Source organism: Bos indicus, chromosome 16 (genome assembly GCF_029378745.1).
Source record: "Bos indicus isolate NIAB-ARS_2022 breed Sahiwal x Tharparkar chromosome 16, NIAB-ARS_B.indTharparkar_mat_pri_1.0, whole genome shotgun sequence".
NCBI lineage: Eukaryota > Metazoa > Chordata > Mammalia > Artiodactyla > Bovidae > Bos > Bos indicus.
This window is the reverse complement of record NC_091775.1, coordinates 35,638,279-35,662,670: the sequence shown is the minus strand read 5'-3', so window position 1 is coordinate 35,662,670 and position 24,392 is coordinate 35,638,279. Positions and strand designations below refer to the sequence as shown.

The 24,392-nt window shown below is 40.4% G+C and overlaps 1 protein-coding gene across 5 annotated transcripts in view; it reads right to left on the bottom strand.

The window, feature by feature from the left end:
* PLD5 (phospholipase D family member 5) overlaps positions 1 to 24,392 on the bottom strand; it is a 424,183-nt gene that overhangs the window by 86,509 nt on the left and 313,282 nt on the right. For all 5 annotated transcript variants that reach the window (XM_070768103.1, XM_070768106.1, XM_070768105.1 and 2 more), the window contains one exon: positions 1,648 to 1,775. In XM_070768103.1, coding sequence (XP_070624204.1) covers positions 1,648 to 1,775 — 128 coding nt within the window. The remainder of the gene's footprint in view (positions 1 to 1,647; positions 1,776 to 24,392) is intronic.

Sequence of the window (24,392 nt, the reverse complement as noted above, 5' to 3'; positions counted from 1 at the left end):
GCCATTGTTGAACGGCCCTCAAGCAGTGGGGCCGCACTGCAGCCCCTTCCCCATGTGCTGCTCCCTGCCTCCATGGGCACTGGGAGGGGCACTCAGCTGAGTAGCTCACACACCCCACCCATCGCTGCCTCTCTCTGCCCACCCGGGCAGGCATGTGTGTTCCAAGGCAGCCTTGGGAGTAGATGCTGGTGGAAGACACATGCAAAAGTGGGGCTGAAACCACAGCTGAGATCCAGGAGCCCTGTGACTAAGGAGGAAGAGCTGAAATCTCTCCATGGACTTACACCCCCACTGCTGACTTTGGAAACTCAGCAACTGTGAGATATTTGAACAGATAAATGCTCCCATAGCTGAGACAGGTATAGGTTTAGGGCCTATGGGCTTTGTGGGCATAGACATGTCAGTGTTCTCTGCTCAGACACTCAGTTATGTCTGACTTTCTGGGACCCTACTGGACCAGGCCAAAATCTAAGCTGCCTCCATAGCCCCCACAGTGGGTCCAGATGTGTGGTTACTGCAGTCCTGGGACCTGACCGGTGGATACGCACAGACAGTCTGGTGAAAACAATGTCTGAGAGACACCAGGGCCAATTGCCAGCATACCCACAGTTACAGTAGGGCCGAGAGCAGTGCCACCAACAGTGTGATTTGTGAGCCAGCAAGGGGTGTGAAAAGCGACACAACAGAGCACACCCACAGGTGAACAGCTCCAGAGGAGGAATACTCCGTGGCTTCCCTTCTAGGGGGAGTGTTGAATCCCACTGACCTCACATCGCAGGTCAGAAACATGGCTAAGATACAGATCTGGAAGTCTCTACTCCAACCACTGGGGAGTCAACCCCACCTCAGTGACAATCACAGGGCAGAGAGGAGGCCCTGCTCAATACCCAGTGCAGACTCTGGTCACCACAACATCAATCCCACTGTTATCAAGGGGATAAAGATCAGCATACATGGAGAAAAGAGGCGACAGACATCCATTGTAAAAACAGCCATCACATAAAAAAATATCAAACCCATATAGGCTACACAGAGAAGGTGCCATATAAAAATAGCCCTCTAAGAGAATCTAGTGCTATTGTTTAGTCACTAAGTCGTGATAACTCTTTGCGACCCCATGGACTGTAGCCCGCCAGGTTCAGCTGTCCATGGGATTCTTCCCCACCCTGGGATCGAACCCACATCTCCTGTGTCTCCTGTATTGGCAGGCAGATTCTTTACCACTGTACCATCATGGAAGTCCAGAGAGTCTGAGGGTCAAGCATCAGGAGGAAGAACCCCCAGAGGGAATGGCTACCCACTCCACTATTCTTGCCTGGAGAATCCCATGGACAGAGAAGCCTGGGGTCACAAAGAGTTGGACACGGCTGAGTGACTAAGCGCAGCATAGCACATGCTCTAAAGAATGTGGGAATAGCATCTGAGTTATAAAAGCACTGAAGCAATGGCAGTTCTTTTGGTGAGATGACTCTGACAAGGAAAGGTTTATTATTTTGCTTTAATTGAGGGTAAAACTACTAAAACTGTGCAGTTAAAAATAATAAATGCTGTAGGTTTAAATTCTCTCAATCACAGTAGAGGTGACTGAGGATTTTACGGAGGCGGTAGTTTTGATGCTGACAAAACTCTATATAATGAAAAGATTACCTGTCCCAGAGACCGCCAGTCCAAACCGGCACTGCCGATGTACACATGCTGTTTGTCCACGATCCAGAAGGAGGACTGCAGTCGGCCCTTGTTGTAGGCAGTCATGTTCATGTAGGTCACCTCAGCTCCTAGGAGTTTAAGGAAATCCCAGTCAGCCTCTGCGTCAAGGCCCTGAACATGCAGTCACCTACCCGCAGCAATACTCATCGTCTGCGTCCACCACAGCTGGCACTCAGGGAAGCCACATATTTACATTAGTTTAGTTCATAGAGGACTCCTGAGGAGCTACTTTATTCCCAAAAAGAATACAAAGGAATAAAAGAGAATAAGTTTTCCCTATGATATGACAAGATCATGGCTTCTCAAGTCAGATCTGACTCAGATCCCTGCTCCTTGATTTATCACTCAGATGGTGAGATAGGTGTGCCATGCTCTTCTTTTCTTTTACTTTTGGGATACTTTTCTTACAGTTTTGCAATCAGTAAAAAGGTTGGTCTTTCTTAATAATATGGCTTTCCTCAACAAGGAACTGGCCTTCATTTTCTTTATTGATTTGTATATTGATTTATAATGTTGCATTAGTTTCAGCTGTACAGCAAAGTGATCCAGTCACACATACACACACACACACACACACACACACACACACACACAGAGTTGTATCCGACTCTTGGTGACCCCATGGAATACATATTCCATGGAATTCTCCAGGCCAGAATACTAGAGTGGGTACCCTTTTCCTTCTCCAGGAGATCTTCCTGACCCAGGGATTGAACCCAGGTCTCCCACATTGCAGGTGGATTCTTTACCAGTTGAGCCACAAGGGAAGCCCAAGAATATTGGAGTGGGTAGCCTATCCCTTCTCCAGTGGATATTCCCAACCCAGGAATCAAACTGGGGCCTCCTGCATTGCAGGTGGATTCTTTACTAACTGAGCTATCAGGGAAGGCCTCCACCCCTCCACCCATTCCCACCAAAACACACACATGGCTACATTTCAGGATACAGAAAGGAAGAGTGATTTACACTATAAACTTAAGTTATAACTCTTGGAAGATGTCAAGTATGCATCTGGGTTCTTGTGGCAGGAAGATAGAGAAACCAGGAAGCTGGGAGAGGATCTGAGGTGAAGAAAGAATCCAGGAAGACTTCCTCTGTGGGTGGAGCAAACTCATTATCCCAGATAAGTACAGGCACATGTTCCTTAGCCTTCAGCTGTCCTGGAATAGTAACATCCCAGAGGACGAACAGTTGGGAAAGGCGGAATCTGAATGTCCAAAGTGAGGAGTTACCATGGCAATCATGGAGCGACCCAAATCTGCATGGAGGGTGTGATAACCCCAGAGAGAGTTGCCAGTGCTCCTAAGTGGATGAAGAGCAGCATTTGTCTCTGGAGAGTGTTAGTTTCCTAGGGCTTCCATGACAAAGTACCACAAACTAAGTGGCTTAAAACGACAGAAATTTATTCTTCCTTAGTTCTGGAGATTAGAAGTTCAAGATGACAGCGGGGCCATGCTCCCTCTGAAACTGGTAGAGGAGAATCCTTTCTTGCTTCTTCCCAGCTCCTTGTGGTGGCCATCAATCTTTGGCATTCCTTGGCTTACAGATGCATCACCCCAATCTTCCCACCTCTGTTGCCACATGACATATTCTCCCTATGTGTCTCTGTCTTCTCTTCTTATAGTGACACCAATTATGCTGGATTAAGGGCCCACCCTGCTACAGCATGACCCTATCTTAATTAATTATATCTGCAAAACCCCTATTTCCAAATAAGTTCATAACTGGAGGTACAGGTACCTACAGGGGTAGGTCTTCAAGTTGTCTTTGGGCAGACACAACTCAATCCGTAACAGAGATCTTGGCCAGTTTAAATGGCTGTGCCCTTCAATAGCACTAGACTGACTAGCACTAATGGAGCCATTTTCTCATCTCTGGAGGAAGAGCATCAAGGTGACCTTGGGTTTGCTTCAGAAAAAAGAATAAGAATAAAAAGAGTGGAGGACCATTTACAAGCCATCAAGGACAACATCAAGCGTGCTAACAGTCATACAAAAGGGCTCCCATAAGAGGAGAGAGAGAGAGAAAGGGGAAGAGAACGTATTTGAAGACATAATAGCTGAAAACTTCCCTAACCTGGGGAAGGTAACAGATACCTAGGTCCAGGAAGCACAGAGAGTCCCAAACAGGATCAATGTTAAGAAGACCATACCAAGACAAGTTGTAATTAAAATGTCAAAAGTTAAAGATAGAATATTAAAAGCAGCAAGGGAAAAGCAATGAGTTACCTACAAGGGAACTCCCATGAGGCTCTCAGCTGAATTTTCAGCAGAAATCTGCAGGCCAGAAGGGAACTGTACAATATATTTAAAGAGAAGAAAGAGGAAGAGCTACAACTAAGAGTACCAGACAAGGCTTTCATTCAGATTTGATGGAGAAATCAAAAGTTTTACAAACAAGCAAAAGCTAGCACCACTAAAGCAGCTTTAGAGTGAAATGTTAAAGGGCCCAGAACCATGAAAATTATGAAAGAAAAAAAAAACTTCATTGGTAAAGGCAAATATATAGTAAAAGTAGTAAATCAGCAGTGTATAAAGGCAGTAGGAAGGATAAAAGACAAAAGCAGGGAGAACTGGATGAAGGCAACTGAAAGGCACAAAGTTCCATTTATAAGATAAAGAAGCACTATCATGTACAACATAATGAATATGAGTAACAATACTGTATGTTAGCGGTGAAAGTTTTAAAAAGAGTAAATCCTTAGAGTTTTCATCACAATTTTTTTCTATTTATTTAATTTTGTTTCTATATGAGATGATAGACATTTAGTAAACTTACTGTGACATGCAGCAACAGACTGGTTCCAAATAGGAAAAGGAGTTCATCAAGGCTGTACATTGTCACCCTGTTTATATGCAGAGTACATCATGAGACACGCTGGACTGGAAGAAACACAAGCTGGAATCAAGATTGCTGGGAGAAATATCAATAACCTCAGATACGCAGATGACACCACCCTTATGGCAGAAAGTGCAGAGGAACTCAAAAGCCTCTTGATGAAAGTGAAAGTGGAGAGTGAAAAAGTTGGCTTAAAGCTCAACATTCAGAAAACGAAGATCATGGCATCCGGTCCCATCTTCATGGGAAATAGATGGGGAAACAGTGTCAGACTTTATTTTTCTGGGCTCCAAAATCACTGCAGATGGTGACTGCAGCCATGAAATTAAAAGATGTTTACTCTTTGGAAGGAAAGTTATGACCAACCTAGATAGCATATTCAAAAACAGAGACATTACTTTGCCAATAAAGGTTCGTCTAGTCAAGGCTATGGTTTTTCCTGTGGTCATGTATGGATGTGAGAGTTGAACTGTGAAGAAGGCTGAGCACCAAAGAATTGATGCTTTTGAACTGTGGTGTTAGAGAAGACTCTTGAGAGTCCCTTGGACTGCAAGGACATCCAACCAGTCCATTCTGAAGGAGATCAGCCCTGGGATTTCTTTGGAAGGAATGATGCTAAAGCTGAAACTCCAGTACTTTGGCCACCTCATGTGAAGAGTTGACTCATTGGAAAAGACTCTGATGCTGGGAGGGATTGGGAGCAAGAGGAGAAGGGGACGACAGAGGATGAGATGGCTAGATGGCATCACTGACTCGATGGACGTGAGTCTCAGTGAACTCCAGGAGTTGGTGATGGACAGGGAGGCCTGGTGTCCTGCGATTCATGGGGTCGCAGAGTCAGACACGACTGAGCGACTGATCTGATCTGATCTGATGAACATTTCATGATGTACATAAGTCAAATCCACCTTAAACATATAGTACTTTATGTCAATATGTCAATAAAAATGGAAGAAATAAAAACAAATTCAAGCATATCAAATAAAGTGTAAAATTTTAAATGATCAGTATCTGCTTCATCCCTGCTGTTCAGATGGCAAGGGGGGTACTGAATATCTGAAAGATCAAAAAGGTGTGACCCCGTCACTCTGCTAAGGAGCCCCAAGTGAAGGCTGAGAGCTTGGAAGACAGTGATGGCTCTGCTAAGCCCACAGCTACAAGGCCAATGGAGCTGTGTGTAGAGATCAAGCAATATATGATAACAGTAACTCCCCACTTACTAAACAGCTCTTTGTGAATAGGGTCGAGACAGCTGTTACAACACATGGTATATCATTTTTCCCCCTCCAAATGACTGGACTTGGTGTAAGAAAACCCACTGAAAATATTTGATGATAGATCTGGAAAACTATTTGTCTACATATGGTTTTGAAATATCACTTTTTTATTAAGAACTATTTCTTTTTTCTATCTAAATCTAATTCCCATCTATTTCTGAAGATACATGCTTTAATTTGTACCTTAATTTAGATATTATGTTTATATAATTTATATATTTACAAATATATATTTAGTTATATTCAACTCAGAAAACTAAGATCATGGCATCCAGTCCCATCACTTCATGACAAATAGATGGGGAAACAGTGGAAGACTTTATTTTCGGGGGCTCCAAAATCACTGCAGATAGTCACTGCAGCCATGAAATTAAAAGACGTTTGCTCCTTGGAAGAAAATTTATGACCAACCTAGACGACACATTAAAAAGCAGAGACATTATTTTGCCAACAAATGTCTGTCTAGTCAAGGCTATGGTTTTTCCAGTAGTCATGTATGGATATGAGAGTTGGACTATAAAGAAAGCTGAGCACAGAAGAATTGATGCTTTTGAACTGGTGTTGGAGAAGACCCTTGAGAGTCCCTTGGACTGCGAGGAGATCCAACCAGTCCAACCAGTCCTGAATAGTCATTGGAAGGACTGACTTTGAAGCTGAAACTCTAAAACTTTGGCCACCTGATGCGAAGAACTGACTCACTTGAAAAGACCCTGATGCTGGGAAAGATTGAGGGTGGGAGGAGAAGGGGACGACACAGGATGAGATGGTTGGATGGCATCACTGACTCAATGGATATGAGTTTGAGTAAGCTCCAGGAATTGGTGGTGAACAGAGAGGCCTGGTGTGCTGCAGTCCATGGGGTTGCAAAGAATCGGACAATACTGAGTGACTGAACTGAACTGAACTGAACTGACTGAACTGTTCCTCATTTTATTATGAACATATTATTCAATATTTTACTTACAAGAATTTATTTTACATGTACTTCTAAACTATCTTTTTTATTGGTTATGGAAATTATCCTCATCCTACTGTTTTTTTGGGCTTCCCTGGTGGCTCAATGGTAAAGAATCTGCCTGCCAAGCAAGAGACATCTCTGGGTCAGGAAGATCCCTGGAGAAGGGCGTGGCTACCCACTCCAGTATTCTTGTCTGGAGGATCCCATGGATAGAGAAGCCTAGTGGGCTACAGCCCATAGACTTGCAAAGAGACAGACATGACTGAAATGACTGAGCATGCACATATCTTCTTTATATCTAGCATTTTTCTCTCTCTTTCTGTCTCTTTCATGAAAGGGAAACAAAATCTTCACAGGATATGTCTTTAGTTGATGCTACATGTGGTTGAGAGGTGCATCCTTTCTTCTTGGCCAATACCCTCTTCCTAGAGTGCTAAGTGCACCCACATGATGCAAAATGGAAATGTCTAGGTACCGTGTAAACCAGTTTAGTCTCTATTTTGCCACAGCTGGTTGAACCAAATGCAGACACCTGAACTATGATGACCAATAAGATTTCTTCTTTTGAGAATCCAATATTGAGTCACAAAAATCAAAACAAAGAAGCTATGCTGGAGTCATGAACAGATAGAGGATGCCATGAGTGTTCAATTCCACATAAAAGAAGGGTAGGAGAAGACAAGCTTCAGAGAGAATGTGAAAGAACCAGGTACATGGGGAAAAGAGATAAAAAGACAATGTGCTCCCAGGAGAGAAAAATGGAGAGGGGGCGCAGTCTTTGCCAGCCGTGTATCCTCAGACCAGTTAAGATTCAGACCTTGAGTTTCTCTAAATCTTTAGAATAAATTAATTGTTATTTAAACTGGGTTTGGAGGGGTTATGTTTCTTTACTAACTTATTCTTATGGTATGAATCAGATAAAACTGTACTTTATTTTGTGCACACAGAAGTCCTACAACCTCTATATGTACATTTTTAATATTAGACTAAAAATATTCAGTTCTGGGCTAAAAATCATGCAATTTTTAGCAACGAGCCAGTTGCACAAATTGCATGATTAAATATTTCATATTTAAAATAAACATCCTGTCAAAATACTCTTCATGATGACACAAAAGGAAATATGTTAGTACATTGTGATTACAAGTAGAAAATAAAGCTCTATGCTCCCTTTGGTGATCATGAAAGAAAATCAAACGAAGCTATCTCTAAGTTTACTTCTAGAAAGTCACCTGAAAGCATATTACTAGAGCTTTAGTAAATTTTATGATATATCATTTATATATTCAAGAGAAAATATGTAACTTATAAGAAAATTATGTAGCTCCATTACAAATGGACATTGGTGAATCCCCCTTCTTATTAAAAATAAAAACTAAAAGTTTATCAATCTGATTAAAGCAGTGCTTCCCACTCAGTGATGATTCTGATCGCTTTCCTCCATGAAATCTGTGGCAATAACTGGAGACATTTTGGGTTGTCAAAATTGGTTAGAGGAACACTTTTAACTTCCAGTGGGGAGAGTTCAGAGATGTGGCTAAATACCTGGCAATACACTAGACAGTCTCCCAAAACAAAGACTTATCCTGCCCAAAATATGGACAGTCTCACAAGTGAGATATCCTGCATAAAGCTGTTTGTGTGTTTATGCTTGAACCCATATCCCCACCAGTTTTCTCTGACACAACTATGATTCTGAGTTTAGTGCGTACTGTTGTCTGATTTTTAAATATTTTATCCCATGTTAATGTATCCCTAATAGCATTATAAAAATGAGTTTATCACCAGCTTTTGAACACTGATAGTTAATGAACCTTAAGCATATATCAAAGGGAAATGTATCAGTATTAGTAATTACAGATTTCTGGAAAGGCATTGTTTCCTGAAAGCAAAGTTTGCAGCAGAAATCTATCTTACCAATCAAGTGTCTCTTCTTCTGAATGTATTGATTTGTGTGAGCAATGAAAAAGGTCATAGCCTATTCTTGGGAGCTTTAATAAAACCAGCACAGTTTAATCAATTTAGTCAGCAACATTTTGGAATCCATTGGCCTGAAGGTTAAAGGGAACACCGAAGGGTAAAAATCACCAGTCATGACGTATTTGTTTTCAAATCATTCAGTGAGTGATATTTGAAAAATTGTTTAGACAATCAGCTATATGTTTCAGTCATGGAAAAAGTGAATCTTAAGTGCACATTTCAGTTTAGTTCTAACATATCTATTCAAATACTGTCAAAACTATGTTGTAGATAGTTGTCTTTGATACTTTGCTTTTAGTCTACAGATCTGGGCTCACAGGGACCAGGTTGTCTTTGATACTTTGCTTTTAGTCTACAGATCTGGGCTCACAGGGACCATTTCCAGGGAAATGCCATGCTTTGTTATTGCCTCATAGTTCAACAGTTATGCTATCTATAGGAATGCTTGATTTAAGGAACCATTAGGCTTTAAAATAAAATTATATTTAAAAACAAAATTTGCTTATAGTAAATGCTGGAGAGGGTGTAGAGAAAAAGGAACGCTCCTACGCTGATGGTGGGAATGAAAACTGGCACATTCACTGTGGAGAACAGTATAGAGGTTTCTTAAAAAACTAAAAATAGAGTTACCAGATGATCCTGCAATCCCATTTCTGGGCATATATCTGGAAGAAACTCTAATTCGAAAAGGTATGTACCCCTATGTTCATAGCAGCACTATTTACAAAAGCCAAGTCATGGAAGCAACATGAAAAGCCATCAACAGATAAATGAATAAAGAAGATATGGTATATATACACAATAGAATATTAATCAGCCATACAAAAGAATGAAATAATGCCATTTGCAGTAACATGGATGGACCTAGAGATTACCATATGAAGTGAAGTAAACCAAAGAAAAATATCATATATTACTTATATGTGGAATCTTAAAAAATGATGGAAATGAATTTGTTCACAAGACAGAAATAAACTCACAGACACAGAAAACAAACCTATGGTTACCCAAGGGGATACCTGGGGATGTGGGAAATAAATTAGGAATTTGGGATTAACATACACACACTGCTGCTGCTGCTGTTGCTAAGTCGCTCAGTCGTGTCCGACTCTGTGTGACCCCATAGACGGCAGCCCACTAGGCTCCTCTGTCCCTGGGATTCTCCAGGCAAGAATACTGGAGTGGGTTGCCATTTCCTTCTCCAATGCATGAAAGTAAAAAGTGAAAGTGAAGTCACTTAGTCGTGTCCGACTCTATCGACCCCATGGACTGCAGCCTACCAGGCTCCTCCATCCATGGGATTTTCCAGGCAACAGTAATGGAGTGGGGTGCCATTGCCTTCTCCGATACACACACTGTTATATGTTAATTCCAAATTTAAACAACAAGGATCTACTGTAAAGCATAGAGAGCTATATTCAATAATTTTATAAAGACCTATAATGCAAAAGAATCTGAAAAAGAATATATATAAATTGAAATGTATAGTTAATTTACAATGTTATGATATATAAATATATATATATATATAACATTTTGCTGTATACCCAAAACTAACAACACCGCAAATTAACTATAATTTTTTAAATGCTTAAAAATAAAAAAATCATTGCCAAGAAAAAAATTAAATTTTTATTAAATTATACATAATAAACTATACAAAAAATTCCATATTCAAATCAGATAGGTGAAACATGATCTAAAATGGTTCATCAGTTGTAATAAAACATGATAAGGTCTGGGGTATTGGTGGCCAGAGCTCATACTTATTCTTACCTCTCTCTTCCTCCTCCCTCCTGGAGTCGCACAACTATTTACCTAGGTAACAAGATGGGAGCAGAGAATGAAGAGCCCTCCTGAGGCTTCTGTCTCAGTGCCAGAGCTCACTGGAACAAGGCATCCTGCCAGAGCCCAGTGCTGCTGCAATGCCAGGGAGGATGGGGACCCAGAAGCATCATAGGTTTACTTTCTTGGCAAAGCCCACTCACTCTACCTTACCATTTGCTGTCCCAGTAGTCACAGAAGACTGCACAGCCAAATCTGCCAGGTTTCTAAGGTAGCAAGCCTGCCTACATTGAACATGGCAGTTCACCCAACACAAATCAACAGCCTAGAGGAGGCAAGTCAAGTAGGAAAAGCATATGGCTACTGCTGAGGCAAATCAAATAGAGGAAACAGGAATTCTTAAGGACATTTGAGAAGATATTCCAAAAGAGTAATCTAAGAACAAGTTGTTCATAGGAATTCAGTTCAGTTCAGTTCAGTCGCTCAGTCGTGTCTGACTCTTTGCGACCCTATGAATCACAGCATGCCAGGCCTCCCGGTCCATCACCAACTCCCAGAGTTCACTCAAACTCATGTGCATTGAGTCAGTGATGCCATCCAGCCATCTCATCCTCTGGCGTCCCCTTTTCCTCCTGCCCCCAATCCCTCCCAGCATCAGAGTCTTTTCCAATGAGTCAACTCTTCGCATGAGGTGGCCAAAGTACTGGAGTTTCAGCTTTAGCATCAGTCCTTCCAATGAACATCCAGGACTGATCTCCTTTAGGATGAATTGGTTGGAGCTCCTTGCAGTCCAAGGGACTCTCAAGAGTCTTCTCCAACACCACAGTTCAAAAGCATAAATTCTTCAGTGCTCTGCTTTCTTTATAGTCCAACTCTCACATCCATACATGACCACTGCAAAAACCATAGCCTTGACTAGATGGACCTTTGTTGGCAAAATAATATCTCTGGTTTTGAATATGCTATCTAGGTTGGTCATAACTTTCCTTCCAAGGAGTAAGCGTCTTTTAATTTCATGGCTGCAGTCACCATCTGCAGTGATTTTGGAGCCCAGAAAAATAAAGTCTGACACTGTTTCCACTGTTTCCCCATCTATTTCCCATGAAGTGATGGGACCAGATGCCATGATCTTAATTTTCTGAATGTTGAGTGTTAAGCCAACTTTTTCACTCTCCTCTTTGACTTTCATCAAGAGGCTTTTTAGTTCCTCTTCACTTTCTGCCAATATGCATATCTGAGGTTACTGATATTTCTCCCAGCAATCTTGAATCCAGCTTGTGCTTCTTCCAGCCCAGCATTTCTCATGATGTACTCGGCATATAAGTTAAATAAGCAGGGTGACAATATACAGCCTTGACGTACTCCTTTTCCTATTTGGAACCAGTCTGTTGTTCCATGTCCAGTTCTAACTGTTGCTTCCTGACCTGCATATAGGTTTCTCAAGAGGCAGGTCAGGTGGTCTGGTATCCCCATCTGTTTCTTAATTTCATAGGAATTAAGAGGATCCAAAAACAAATTCAATCAAGTCAACTTAATATAAGACAAGCACTGCCGACAAGCAAAATAGTGATCCAGAAGTTCAAATTCAACGTGATTTACAGCACACAATGAACCTTAAGAAATGGAAATGACCATTGAAAAGCTGATGCACAAAGGATACATTAGGGGAACTAGTAACTCAAGGTCTTCGAGTGAGAAAAAAAGGTCTGCTTCAAAGAAGAAAGAAAGGTTGATAAATGTGACTTTTAAAAGTATGCAATTAAAGGATTTGAAAAATCTATTTATGTGTTCCAGAGAGAACCAAAATCAGAGGGAAAGAAATTATAAAAGATGCTAGTAGCATCTCCTAGTTGTAACTACCAAAAATGTCTCCAGACATTGCCTCAAAACCTGTCTCCTGGTTGCAGACAAAATCTCCCCTGGAGGAGAACCAGTATCATAGGTGCAGGGCAGGAAGGTATTTATTGAGTCATTCTTATAACTTTTCTGTGAATTTGAATTCTTTTCCAAATAAAATTTTAAAAATAAATTATAAAGAAAATTTCTAAGAACTGAGGACATAAGTTTCTCAAATATAAAAGCCTCCACAAGAATATACAATGGAGAAAAGACAATCTCTTTAACAAGTGGTGCTGGGAAAACTGGTCAACCACCTGTAAAAGAATGAAACTAGAACACTTTCTAACTCCATACACAGAAATAAACTCAAAATGGATTAAAGATATAAATGTAAGACCAGAAACTATAAAGCTTCTAGAGGAGAACATAGGCAAAACACTCTCTGACATAAATCACAGCAGGATCCTCTATGACCCACCCCCCAGAGTAATGGAAATAAAAGCAAAAATAAACAAATATGACCTAATTAAACTTAAAAGCTTCTGCACAACAAAGGAAACTATAAGCAAGGTGAAAAAACAGCCTTCAGAATGGGAGAAAATAATAGCAAATAAAGCAACTGACAAAGAATTAATCTCAAAAATATACGAACAACTCATGCAGCTCAATACCAGAAAAATAAATGACCCAATCAAAAAAAGGACCAAAGAACTAAACAGACATTTCTCCAAAGAAGACATACAGATGGCTAACAGACACATGAAAAGATGCTCAACATCACTCGTTATCAGAGAAATGCAAATCAAAACCACAATGAGGTACCACCTCACGCCAGTCAGAATGGCTGCTATCAAAAAGTCTACAAACAATAAATGCTGGAGACGGTGTGGAGAAAAGAGAATCCTCTTACACTGTTGGTGGGAAGGCAAACTAGTACAGCCACTATGGAGAACAGTGTGGAGATTCCTTAAAAAACTGGAAATAGAACTGCCATACGACCCAGCAATCCCATTGCTGGGGATACACACTGAGGAAACCAGAATTGAAAGAGACACGTGTACCCCATTGTTCATCACAGCATTGTTTACAATAGCCAGGACATGGAAGCAACCGAAATGTCCATCGGTAGACGAATGGATAAGAAAGGTGTGGTACACATACATAATGGAATATTTCTCAGTCATTAAAAAGAACATATTTGAATCAGTTCTAATGAGGTGGATGAAACTGGAGCCTATTATACAGAGTGAATTAAGTCAGAAAGTAAAATACCAATACAGTATATTAACGCATATGACCCTATATGCAAGACAGCAAAAGAGACACAGATATAAAGAACAGACTTTTGGACTCTGTGGGAGAAGGCGAGGGTGGGATGATTTGAGAGAACAGCATTAAAACATGTATATTATCATATGTAAAATAGATGACCAGTCCAAGTTCGATGCATGAGACAGGATACTCAAAGCTGGTGCACTGGGGCAACCCTGAGGGATGGGATGGGGAGGGTGGTGGGAGAGGGGGTCAGGATGGAGGACACATGTACACGCATGGAGGATTCATGTCAATATATGGCAAAAACCACCACCATATTGTAAAGTAATTAGCCTCCAATTAAAATAAATAATTAATTTAAAAAATCAAGAACTAAAAAAAGAAAAAAATTAAGTGCTATTCCAAAAAAAAAAAAAAGGAATTAAAAAAGACCCACACACATATCATGATAAGCTTTCAGCACAGTGGAAATAGATAAGATTCTAAAAGTTTTCAGAGAGAAAACAAACTTCCAAAAATGATAACATGCAAAAGATTAGTAAATCTCAATTATACCAGGTAACAAAGGAACAAAGAAAACTAGGAAATAGTCTAAGGGGAAACAAATTTGTATCTAACAAAACCTGAAGAGAAAATAAAAACATTTTCAGATATGAAAAGGTTTTAAGTGCAGCATTTCTCAGGAAAGGGCTGAGCATTTCTGAGGAAAGGGTTACTGAAGAAAGGGCTCCATCATAATGAGGGGGGAAAAAAAGGGAAAAAAATGTAGAAGACTCTACATAAGACAGAAGCAAACTGAATTCTTAGCATGATGGTAAAGATAAGTCCCTCTATAACAGGCCCAGAAAGCTTGTGGAACAGTCTGTAGACTTGAAATGTGAAAGAGGGATCCAGAAAGGGTATTGCCAAGAAAAAGTAAATAAGATGGGTAGACTGATGTGCCAGACTATCTTAAGGTTGTAAGTTGTAGAGTTTTGAGATGATTTCATAGAAAGTGCATAGAATCATTAACTAAAAGAGAAAAACTGGCTGTGCAAAAGGAAATATGGTTGCTGTACATGCATGTGTGCACGCTAAGTTGCTTCAGTTCTGTCTGACTCTTTTCAACCCTGTGGACTGTAGCCCCACCGGCTCCTCTGACCTGGGATTTTCCAGGTGAGAATACTGGAGTGGGTTGTCACTCCCTCCTCCAAGTGATCTTCCCAACTCAGGGATAGAACCCGAGTCTCCTGCGTTTCCTGTATTGCAAGTGGATTCTTTTCCACTGAGCCACCAGGGAAGCCCTTATCTTTTGCATGCGGCTGTCCGATTTTACCAACACCACTCATTGAAAAGGCTTTCTTCCCCACTGTATATTCTTGGCCTCCTTGACATAAACGAACTGACCACCTGTGTGTGAGCTTAGTTTTGAGTCTTCTACTCTGTTCCATTGATCTACATGGTAGTTTTTAGGCCAATAAAATGTGGTATTGGTTATAACAGCTCTTCTTTCATTTCTGATTTTATTTGAATCTCCCTCACTCTCTTTTTTGGTGATTTGAGCTAAATATTTGTCACCTTTGTGTATCTTTTTGAAGAACCAGCTTTTAGTTTCATTGTTTTCTATTGTCTTTTAACCCTCTATTTCATTTATTTCTGGTCTAGTATTTATTCCCTTTCTTCTACTAACTTTGGTCTTCATTAGTTCTTCTTTTTCTAGTTCCTTGAGATGTACAGTTAAGTTACTTGAGACATCTTTTTTCTTGAGGTAGGCATTTATCGCTATAAACTTCCCTCTTAGAACTGCTTTTGCAGCATTTTATAAATTTTGGTGTGTTACATTTCCATTTTTGTCTGTCTCAGGGTATTTAAAAGTTCTCTTAATTGCTCTATGATACATTCAAATAGCTTTCTTTTCTGTGATTGCATTTTTATCCATGTTTTATAATTCTCTGCAGTAAGATAAGTCTGAAACAAGCCAGTCTCTCAAAGTCCTTCTCAGCGATTCTAAGGCAATTAATTCTTTTGCAGTCCCATTATCGGAAAGCTGTTTTATCTCTTGTATTTCCAGTACCTCAGGACTAGAAAGTGAAGTAGGTGTGCTCTTTACTCTCCTTTGTTACCTCCAAGCTATTTTTCTTTCATTTCCAATATCCAAGGCTATACTGAAATTCATGGTATTTGGCTATATCCCCCATTACTACTGCTTGCTATTTTCCTTTCTCGACTGCCTGCTTCTGTCATTCATTAAAGGCTCTAGTTAGTTGTTTTCTCTATTTCTGCAGTATTGTCACATATTTCAACAATCACAAGGTTAACTCATTCAGTATTCAGCTACTTTGCCCTCATACTTCCATTGATCTTTTCCTTTTTTTTTCCCCTCTAGTAACCCACGCCCCTAGACCTTATTATTACCAGTAACTGTGCATTTTCAGATTCAGTTTCTGAATTCTTCTTCTTCTTTTCAGCTCATTTGCATAGCCCACCCTCCCCACTTCCTGCTACTGCTTTGCCCTCATGCAGATTTACAAGTCATTGCATGCGTGCATGCTGTCACACAGTCATGTCTGACTCTTTGCGACCCTACAGCCAGGCTCTTTGTCCATGGGATTTTCCAGGCAAGAATACTAGAGTGGGTTGCCATTTCCTCCTTCAGGGGATCTTCCTGACCTAGGGATGGAAACTGCATCTCTTGCATTGCAGGCAGATTCTTCGCCGCTGAGCCATTAGGGAAGCCTGACAAGTCATTGACCTTACCACTTTTTCACTCTCCATCACACAACTCCTGTGTTACTTCCCTCTTTATCAAGCTTATCTTTCATGATCACCTCTCTTTTTGTAACATTTCCCTGGTAAAATCTCAGACTAAGATGAATTCAACTGTTTACCCTCCTTAAGCTTTCACCCGAACAGCTAAAGGTTGCTGGCAAAAAAAAATCTCACAATCATAGTCAGCCATTTAAATTTAAAATTATGATTACAAACATCTAATGGACACTGAACACTACCAGACAATTCTTTCAGTTTCTCTGAAAAGTTTGGTTTCTATCTCCTCCTATAGCGCTCCATTTCTTTGATTCTCTTGTAGCAAAACATTTGGAATGAGTTACCAATACTTGCTCTACCTCTTTGCCTGACCACTCTTTTTTTAAATCCCCTTCAATCTGGCTTATCTTGCCCTTGTTAAATTCACCAAAGAACTATATGATGCCAAATCCAACAGCTCCTTCTATATTCTTAGTTAACTTGGGTTCTCAGCAAGGTTGGGCAAAACCTTTCTCTCCTTCTTTCTCCTACTCACTCATTCCTGCTACTTGCTCCTTGGCCCCACTGTATAGCTATATCACTCTTATTAAAACAAACAAACAAACAAACAAAAACAACAACAACAACAAAAAAACCTTTTCCAGCTCTGTGGCTATAGATATTATCTTTATATGATGATTCCTCAAATCATATGTGTAGGTTTGACTCTTCTTTGAGTTTAGACTCATAGGAGAGGTCAGACTTAAGCTAATGTCTCTACTTGCATTTTAATACGTATAAAACAGTTTGCTATGCCTCAAACAGAGCTCTTTATATTCCCTAAATGCCACGCTTATTTCTTCTATTACCTTTCTCATCTAATTAAACATAATACCTTCCGTTCAGTTTCTCAGACTAAAACCCTCAGGGTCATTCTTCATTTCTCTCTTTCCCTCAACTCCATTCCCACAGTTCAGTTCAGTCACTCACTCGTGTCTGAATCTTTGTGACCCCATGGACTGCAGCATGCCAGGCTTCCCTGTCCATCACCAACTCCTGGAGCTTGCTCACATTCATGTCCATCGAGTCAGTGATGGCATCCAACCATCTCATCCATTCCCACAGCCAATGCCTAATCAAGGTCTTCCAGTTGTATAGACAAAATAATATGTTGAATATGTTTATTTCTTTCTACATTCATTAGTCCAGACCATCTTTATCTCTTGCTGTGGGTAATCCAACAGCCCCACTAACTTGTTTCCCTGCCTCAACAACAGCCAAAATGATATTTAAAAAAATCCAAATCAGATCAAATCATATCCATCACTGTTTCATCAGTGGTACACTGTAAGAGCATGATAAATATTTGTTAAGAGAAGAAAAATAAATAAATGGATGATGGAGAAAGCAACTTTCTGAAAGCCCTAGAGATAGATTAAAATCCGTGTCTGTCTTTTTTCCTTATGACAAGCACTTTTACCTGGGATCCAGGAACGGTACCAGCCTTCATGCTTCAGCTTGTCTTGTTAAGAACAAACAATCATGCTTTGTCAAATTTCAAAAGATTATAGATATTATAAAATAGCTACATTTTATGCATTGTAGTACTGCAATCAGATTTCTTAGAACTTTTTTCCACGTACTTTCATTTTATTTAATTTAGGAGGCATAGGAGCTAATAAACAGAAGAAGATGGATGTTTTTGTATTTTTTAGGTCTCTGCCATATATGTGATTTATAAAGATCCAATAATATTAACTAAAATCATGTGCATGGGGCTTTCTGCCAATAACAAGCACAATAAACATCTTTTATCACTGATGGAGTAGCCATCGTGGTCAACAAAAGAGTCCAAAATGCAGTATTTGGATGCAATCTCAAAAATGACAGAATGATCTCTGTTTGTTTCCAAGGCAAACCATTCAATATAACGGTGATCCAAGCCTATGCCCCAACCAATAATGCTGAAGAAGCTGAAGTTGAATGGTTCTATGAAGACCTACAAGACTTTTTAGAGCTAACACCCAAAAAAGATGTCCTTTATTATAGGGTACTGGAATGCAAAAGTAGGAAGTCAAGAAACACCTGGAGTTACAATAAAATTTGGCCTTGGAGTACGGAATGAAGCAGGGCAAAGGCTAATAGAGTTCTGCCAAGAGAATGCACTGGTCATAGCAAACATCCTCTTCCAATAACACAAGAGAAGACTCTACACATGGACATCACCAGATGGTCAACACCAAAATCAGACTGATTATATTCTTTGTAGCCAAGGATGGAGAAGCTCTATACAGTCAGCAAAAACAAGACTGGGAGCTGATTGTGGCTCATATCATGAACTCTTTATTGCCAAATTCAGACTTAAATTGAAGAAAGTAGGGAAAACCACTAGACCATTTAGGTATGACCTAAATCAAATCCCTTATGATTATACAGTGGAAGTGACAAATAGATTTAAGGGACTAAATCTGATAGAGTGCCTGATGAACTGTGGACGGAGGTTTGTGACACTGCACAGGAGACAGGAATCAAGACCACCCCCATGGAAAAGAAATGCAAAAAAGCAAAATGGCTGTCTGAGGAGCTGTGAAAAGAAGAGAATCAAAAAGCAAAGGAGAAAAGGAAAGATACAAGCATCTGAATGCAGAGTTCCAAAGAATAGCAAGGAGAGATAAGAAAGCCTTCTTCAGCAATCAATGCAAAGAAATAGAGGAAAACAACAGAATGGGAAAGACTGGAGATCTCTTCAAGAAAATTAGAGATACGAAGGGAAAATTTCATGCAAAGATGGGCTCAATAAAGGACAGAAATGGTATGGACCTAACAGAAGCAGAAGATATTAAGAAGAGGTGGCAAGAATACACAGAAGAACTCTACAAAAAAGATCTTCATGATCCAGATAATCATGATGGTGTGATTACTCACCTAGAGCCAGACATCTTGGAATGTGAAGTCAAGTGGGTCTTAGAAAGCATCACTACGAACAAAGCTAGTGGAGGTGAAGGCATTCCAGTTGAGCTATTTCAAATCCTGAAAGATGATGCTGTGAAAGTGTTGTTCTCAATATGCCAGCAAATTTGGAAAACTCAGCAGTGGCCACAGGACTGGAAAAGGTCAGTTTTCATTCCAATCCCAAAGAAAGGCAATGCCAAAGAATGCTCAAACTACTGCACAATTGCACTCATCTCACATGCTAGTAAAGTAATGCTCAAAATTCTCCAAGCCAGGCTTCAGCAATACATGAACCGTGAACTTCCAGATGTTCAAGCTGGTTTTAGAAAAGGCAGAGGAATGAGAGATCAAATTGCCAACTTCTGCTGGATCATGGAAAAAGCAAGAGAATTCCAGAAAAACATCTAGTTCTGCTTTACTGACTATGCCAAAACCTCTGACTGTGTGGATCACAATAAACTGTGGAAAATTCTGAAAGAGATGGGAATACCAGACCACCTGACCTGCCTCTTAAGAAACCTGTATACAGGTCAGGAAGCAATTGTTAGAACCGTACATGGAACAACAGACTGGTTCCAAATAGGAAAAGGAGTACATCAAGGCTGTATATTGTCACCCTGCATATTTAACTTATATGCAGAGTACATCATGAGTAAACGCTGGGCTGGAAGAAGCACAAGCTGGAATCAAGATTGCCCGGAGAAATATCAATAACCTCAGATATGCAGATGACACCACCCTTATGGCAGAAAGTGAAGAGGAACTAAAAAGCCTCTTGATGAAAGTGCAAGAGGAGAGTGAAAAAGTTGGCTTAAACCTCAACATTCAGAAAACGAAGATCATGGCATCTGGTCCCATCACTTCATGGGAAATAGATGGGGAGACAGTGGAAACAGTGTCAGACTTTATTTTTCTGGGCTCCAAAATCACTGCAGATGGTGACTGCAGCCATGAAATTAAAAGACGCTTACTCCTTGGAAGGAAAGTTATGACCAACCTAGATAGCATATTAAAAAGCAGAGACGTTACTTTGCCAACAAAGGTCTGTCTAGTCAAGACTATGGTTTTTTCAGTGGTCATGTATGGATGTGAGAGTTGAACTATAAAGAAAGCTGAGCACTGAAGAATTTATGCTTCTGAACTGTGGTGTTGGAGAAGACTCTTGAGAGTCCCTTGGACTGCAAGGAGATCCAACCAGTCCATCCTAAAGGAGACCAGTCCTGGGTGTTCATTGGAAGGACTGATACTGAGGCTGAAACTCCAGTACCTTGGTCACCTCATGCGAAGAGTTGACTCATTGGAAACGACTCTGATGCTGGGAGGGATTGGGGCAGGAGGAGAAGGGGACGACGGAAGTTGAGATGGCTGGATGGGATCACCGATTTGATGCACATGAGTCTGAGTGAACTCCAGGAGTTGGTGAGGACAGGGAGGCCTGGCGTGCTGTGATTCATGGGGTCGCAAAGAGTCATACAGGACTGAGCAACTGAACTGAAATGAACTGAACCTGAGAACTCAAGCACATTATTTTGCCTTTCCTCGTCTCAGTTTCCTTATCTGCAAAGTGGCAATAAAAACAGCATCCACACCTTAGGAATGCCTTAGGTTAAATGAGAACACAGGTGAAGCACTCAGGACTTCCCAGGTGGCACTAATCATAAAGAACCTGCCTGCCAATGCAGGAAACATAAGAGATGCAGCTTGGATCCTTGGGTTGGTAATATCCCCAGGAGGAGGTCATGACAACCTACTCCAGTATTCTTGCCTGGAGAATCCCCTGGACAGAGGAGCCTGGTGGGCTACAGTCCATGGGGTCACAAAAAGGTGGACATGACTGAAGCAACTTAACACACACAACACACACACTTGGAACAACATCTGATTGTTAGTTGCAGCTACTATTAACCAGTGAGTTGGCCAAAAAGTTCATTCAAGTTTTTCTGTAAGAGCATATGGAAAAACCTGAACAAAATTTTTTGCCAACCCAGTACAGTAATATTGCAAATGTACCTAAGTACCTAAGGCTTTTTTTTTTTTTTTGTAAGGTAAATGTTTTGATAAGTGAAGTGTCTTTTAGTAAATCCTAGTATTACCTCTAATCTGGAGGTTTTCCAGCCATCAACAGTTTAATACATATCCCATCTCCTGGTGATTATAAGCAGCTTTTCATTACTGGTGAGTTTGTGCCTCATCACTTTTTCTTTAGCTCCTTAAAAGCTCAGTCCCTACTCTTCCCCTCAGCAAGGAATCAAAATGAATGTGACAAAAATGGCTTCTCAAGCAATGATCAGAGTAACTGAACAGAGTCCCAAAAGAGTAAAAACAAGGAAAGAAAGCCTCTGAGGCTGCCAGACAGCTTGCTGATAGAACTGCACACACTGAACACAAATGCCAGGTGCCCGCTGATGAGTTACGAGACTGTCAAGACTCGGGGAAGGATGGAAGGGCTGGGTTAGGCTCATGCTGATAAAGGTGGAAAAAGGCGGTTTGAAGAGTTTGTGACCAAATCAGTTAGAGAAGCAGGGACCTAGAGTGTGTACAACTTTTGTCTGGAATCCAGAAATGGATGACATTCTGTTTCTCCTAAAGGGCAAATAAAATGAGGTGGATTTTAACTGCAGCCCTGAAGACGAAGGGTATACACTAGGATGTAGAGTTTAGAGCTGAATTAGAGTGCAAAGAAATGCATAATTCAGGAAGAGATGTTTATTATCACAGAAGCCCAGTCTCAGTTTAGGAGAGCTAAAACCCAGTCTTGTATGTATATTCAAGTCAGTAAATATTAAAAAAAAAACTCCAGGGAATTCAACTCAGTTCACCAATCCAGTGCCTTCCAGGTCAGGGCATGGTGGAAAGGATGACAGAAGAAGGGCAAGGTGTTTTAGGAACTGTGGGCGGGTCGCCTTCTATCCATTCTGCATCTTCTTCAGATGGAGGCCTCTCTGCCAGCCACAAAATCAAAAGGCAGGTGCCTGTGTCACAGTTCTTTGGTTTCTCTGCCCAAGGCATCGCTGACTAAAAACGTATCCTAAAACTCCTCTATTAAAAATTCAATAGAGTTTTTGCTTTTTAAATGGAAACACTGAAATATCTATTCACAAACCGTGTACTTCTTGGATTGTAAAGCTAATATATAAGTTCTTCCCAAACCATAATTTTTTTGGATATTAGCTAGTATTTCCATTTTCTGATCATAATATAATTGAGGAGGCACAGGAGGAGCTTTTCTCTGTTCCTTAAAGCTTTCAAATTTTCTAGAGCATTTTACAAGTTTCACAACATATTTAGAATGAGTATGTTTTCCATTTGAGATTAAATATATGCACATTTTACTTGATATGGTGTGTCTGTGTCAGCCTCTGGTTGGGCATGGAATGTCTTGGGAGAGAGAAATGGTCACTGAAGCTATTCTTTATGACAGCATGAGAAATAAGGGATAGACTCAGCACCCCTATCCTCGAGTTTAACATGGTGATGTACCCGGCAGAGGAAGTCCATCAGTAGTCACTTAAGCTACTCCAGAGTTCTCAGGATGTGGTAGAGGTGATTTGGGAAAGTTAGATTCCTGATCATGGAAACAGGAGACATACATGGAAACAACTAGGAGGTAGAACAGCAGCATCTAATTAAGTTGCAGAGGATGTGACATGGATTAGACACTGATGAAAATTCAAACATGGGAAAAACTTACTGCATACTTTTGCTAGCTAGAACAGATTCACCCTGCCAAGTGCTGGCTTTAAATGACTGCAGATACACACATCTCTTACAGAATCATGGGTTTAAAGAACATTGAGAGGATAAGGAAAACCAGGGTGTGAATTCCACATGCTAGTAGGGATTAAAGTATTGGAAGGGAGGGTCACTTCCTTCTGCAGAATGGGCTACTGAAAACTCAGCATATTGTTGCTTAGTCTCTAAGTTGTGTCCAACTCTTTTGCGACTCCATGGACTGTAGCCTGAGAGGCTTCTCTAGCCGTGGAATTTTGCAGGCAAGAAAGCTGGAGTGGTTTGCCATTTCCTTCTCCAGAAAATTCATCGTAGCTCAACACTGTTCTGAGATTTCAAGGGTCAAGACCTCAACGTCTGTTGATTCCTTAGTAGTGGTCAACCACTGTGCATTGACTGCATATAACTTTTGAGCTATGAGCAGTTCCAAAGAAAGATATTTTTCCCCAAGTGTGGTCTCAGCAACAGCCAATCAGAAAATAAATTTCTAGCCAAGTCTTCAAATAAGATGAATATCAAAACTCAGAAATTCAAATGAAACTCAGAAACTTAATTAGCCCCATATTACTTTCAAAATGTTATTGAGTTATTTTATAATCTTAAGACTAATCATGTAAAATTCTACTCAGTTTATGAATAAGTTTTGTCATTACTAATTATGCTAGAAGCCTCAAAATTGTTCCAAGTAAGTTTCCTTGGAACTTGCTGTGGTTTTCCCAATAACATATAGGACAGTCTGTTTTTCAAAACTGAACCACAATAATGTTGACTTGTCTCAATAAGCAAAAGAAAAAAAGAAGTAGTCTTTTTAGAGAAGGTTAATTTCAAAGATAAACATAATTTGCATTCAAGGAAAAATAAAAACCAGAGTAAAGGTGCTCCAGAAGCTTTTTCAATAAACTCTGTTCCCAAACTAAGGTGTGAGCCATCGTATTTAGGCACACTCACAGGAAAGACAGTTCAAGGAACGAACTGTGTATAGGCTCTCCACTTTCACAGGTTGGCGCTTTCCTTCTCATCAGCTTTGCCTTGTGAATAATTAGATTCATTCCTCAGCCTCTTTGTTGAATGTAGCAGCTTCACATCAAGGGCTGCTGCTCAGTACAGTGTGTGGGGACTCACTGGTGTGAACTCCTTGGGGAAAGCATAGTCTGGCTTCATGTGGAAGCACAGGCCCATTTTCAAGCCTGTCAGGATGAGTTAGTTAAATTGTGTCTCTGAACACCTCCTTCTCAGAACCACAGGAGAGATTTAGCCCCTACTGGTAGTTTTAACTCATTCTCATCCAGTATTTATAAGCACTGGCATCATCATCTGAGAATCTCTTT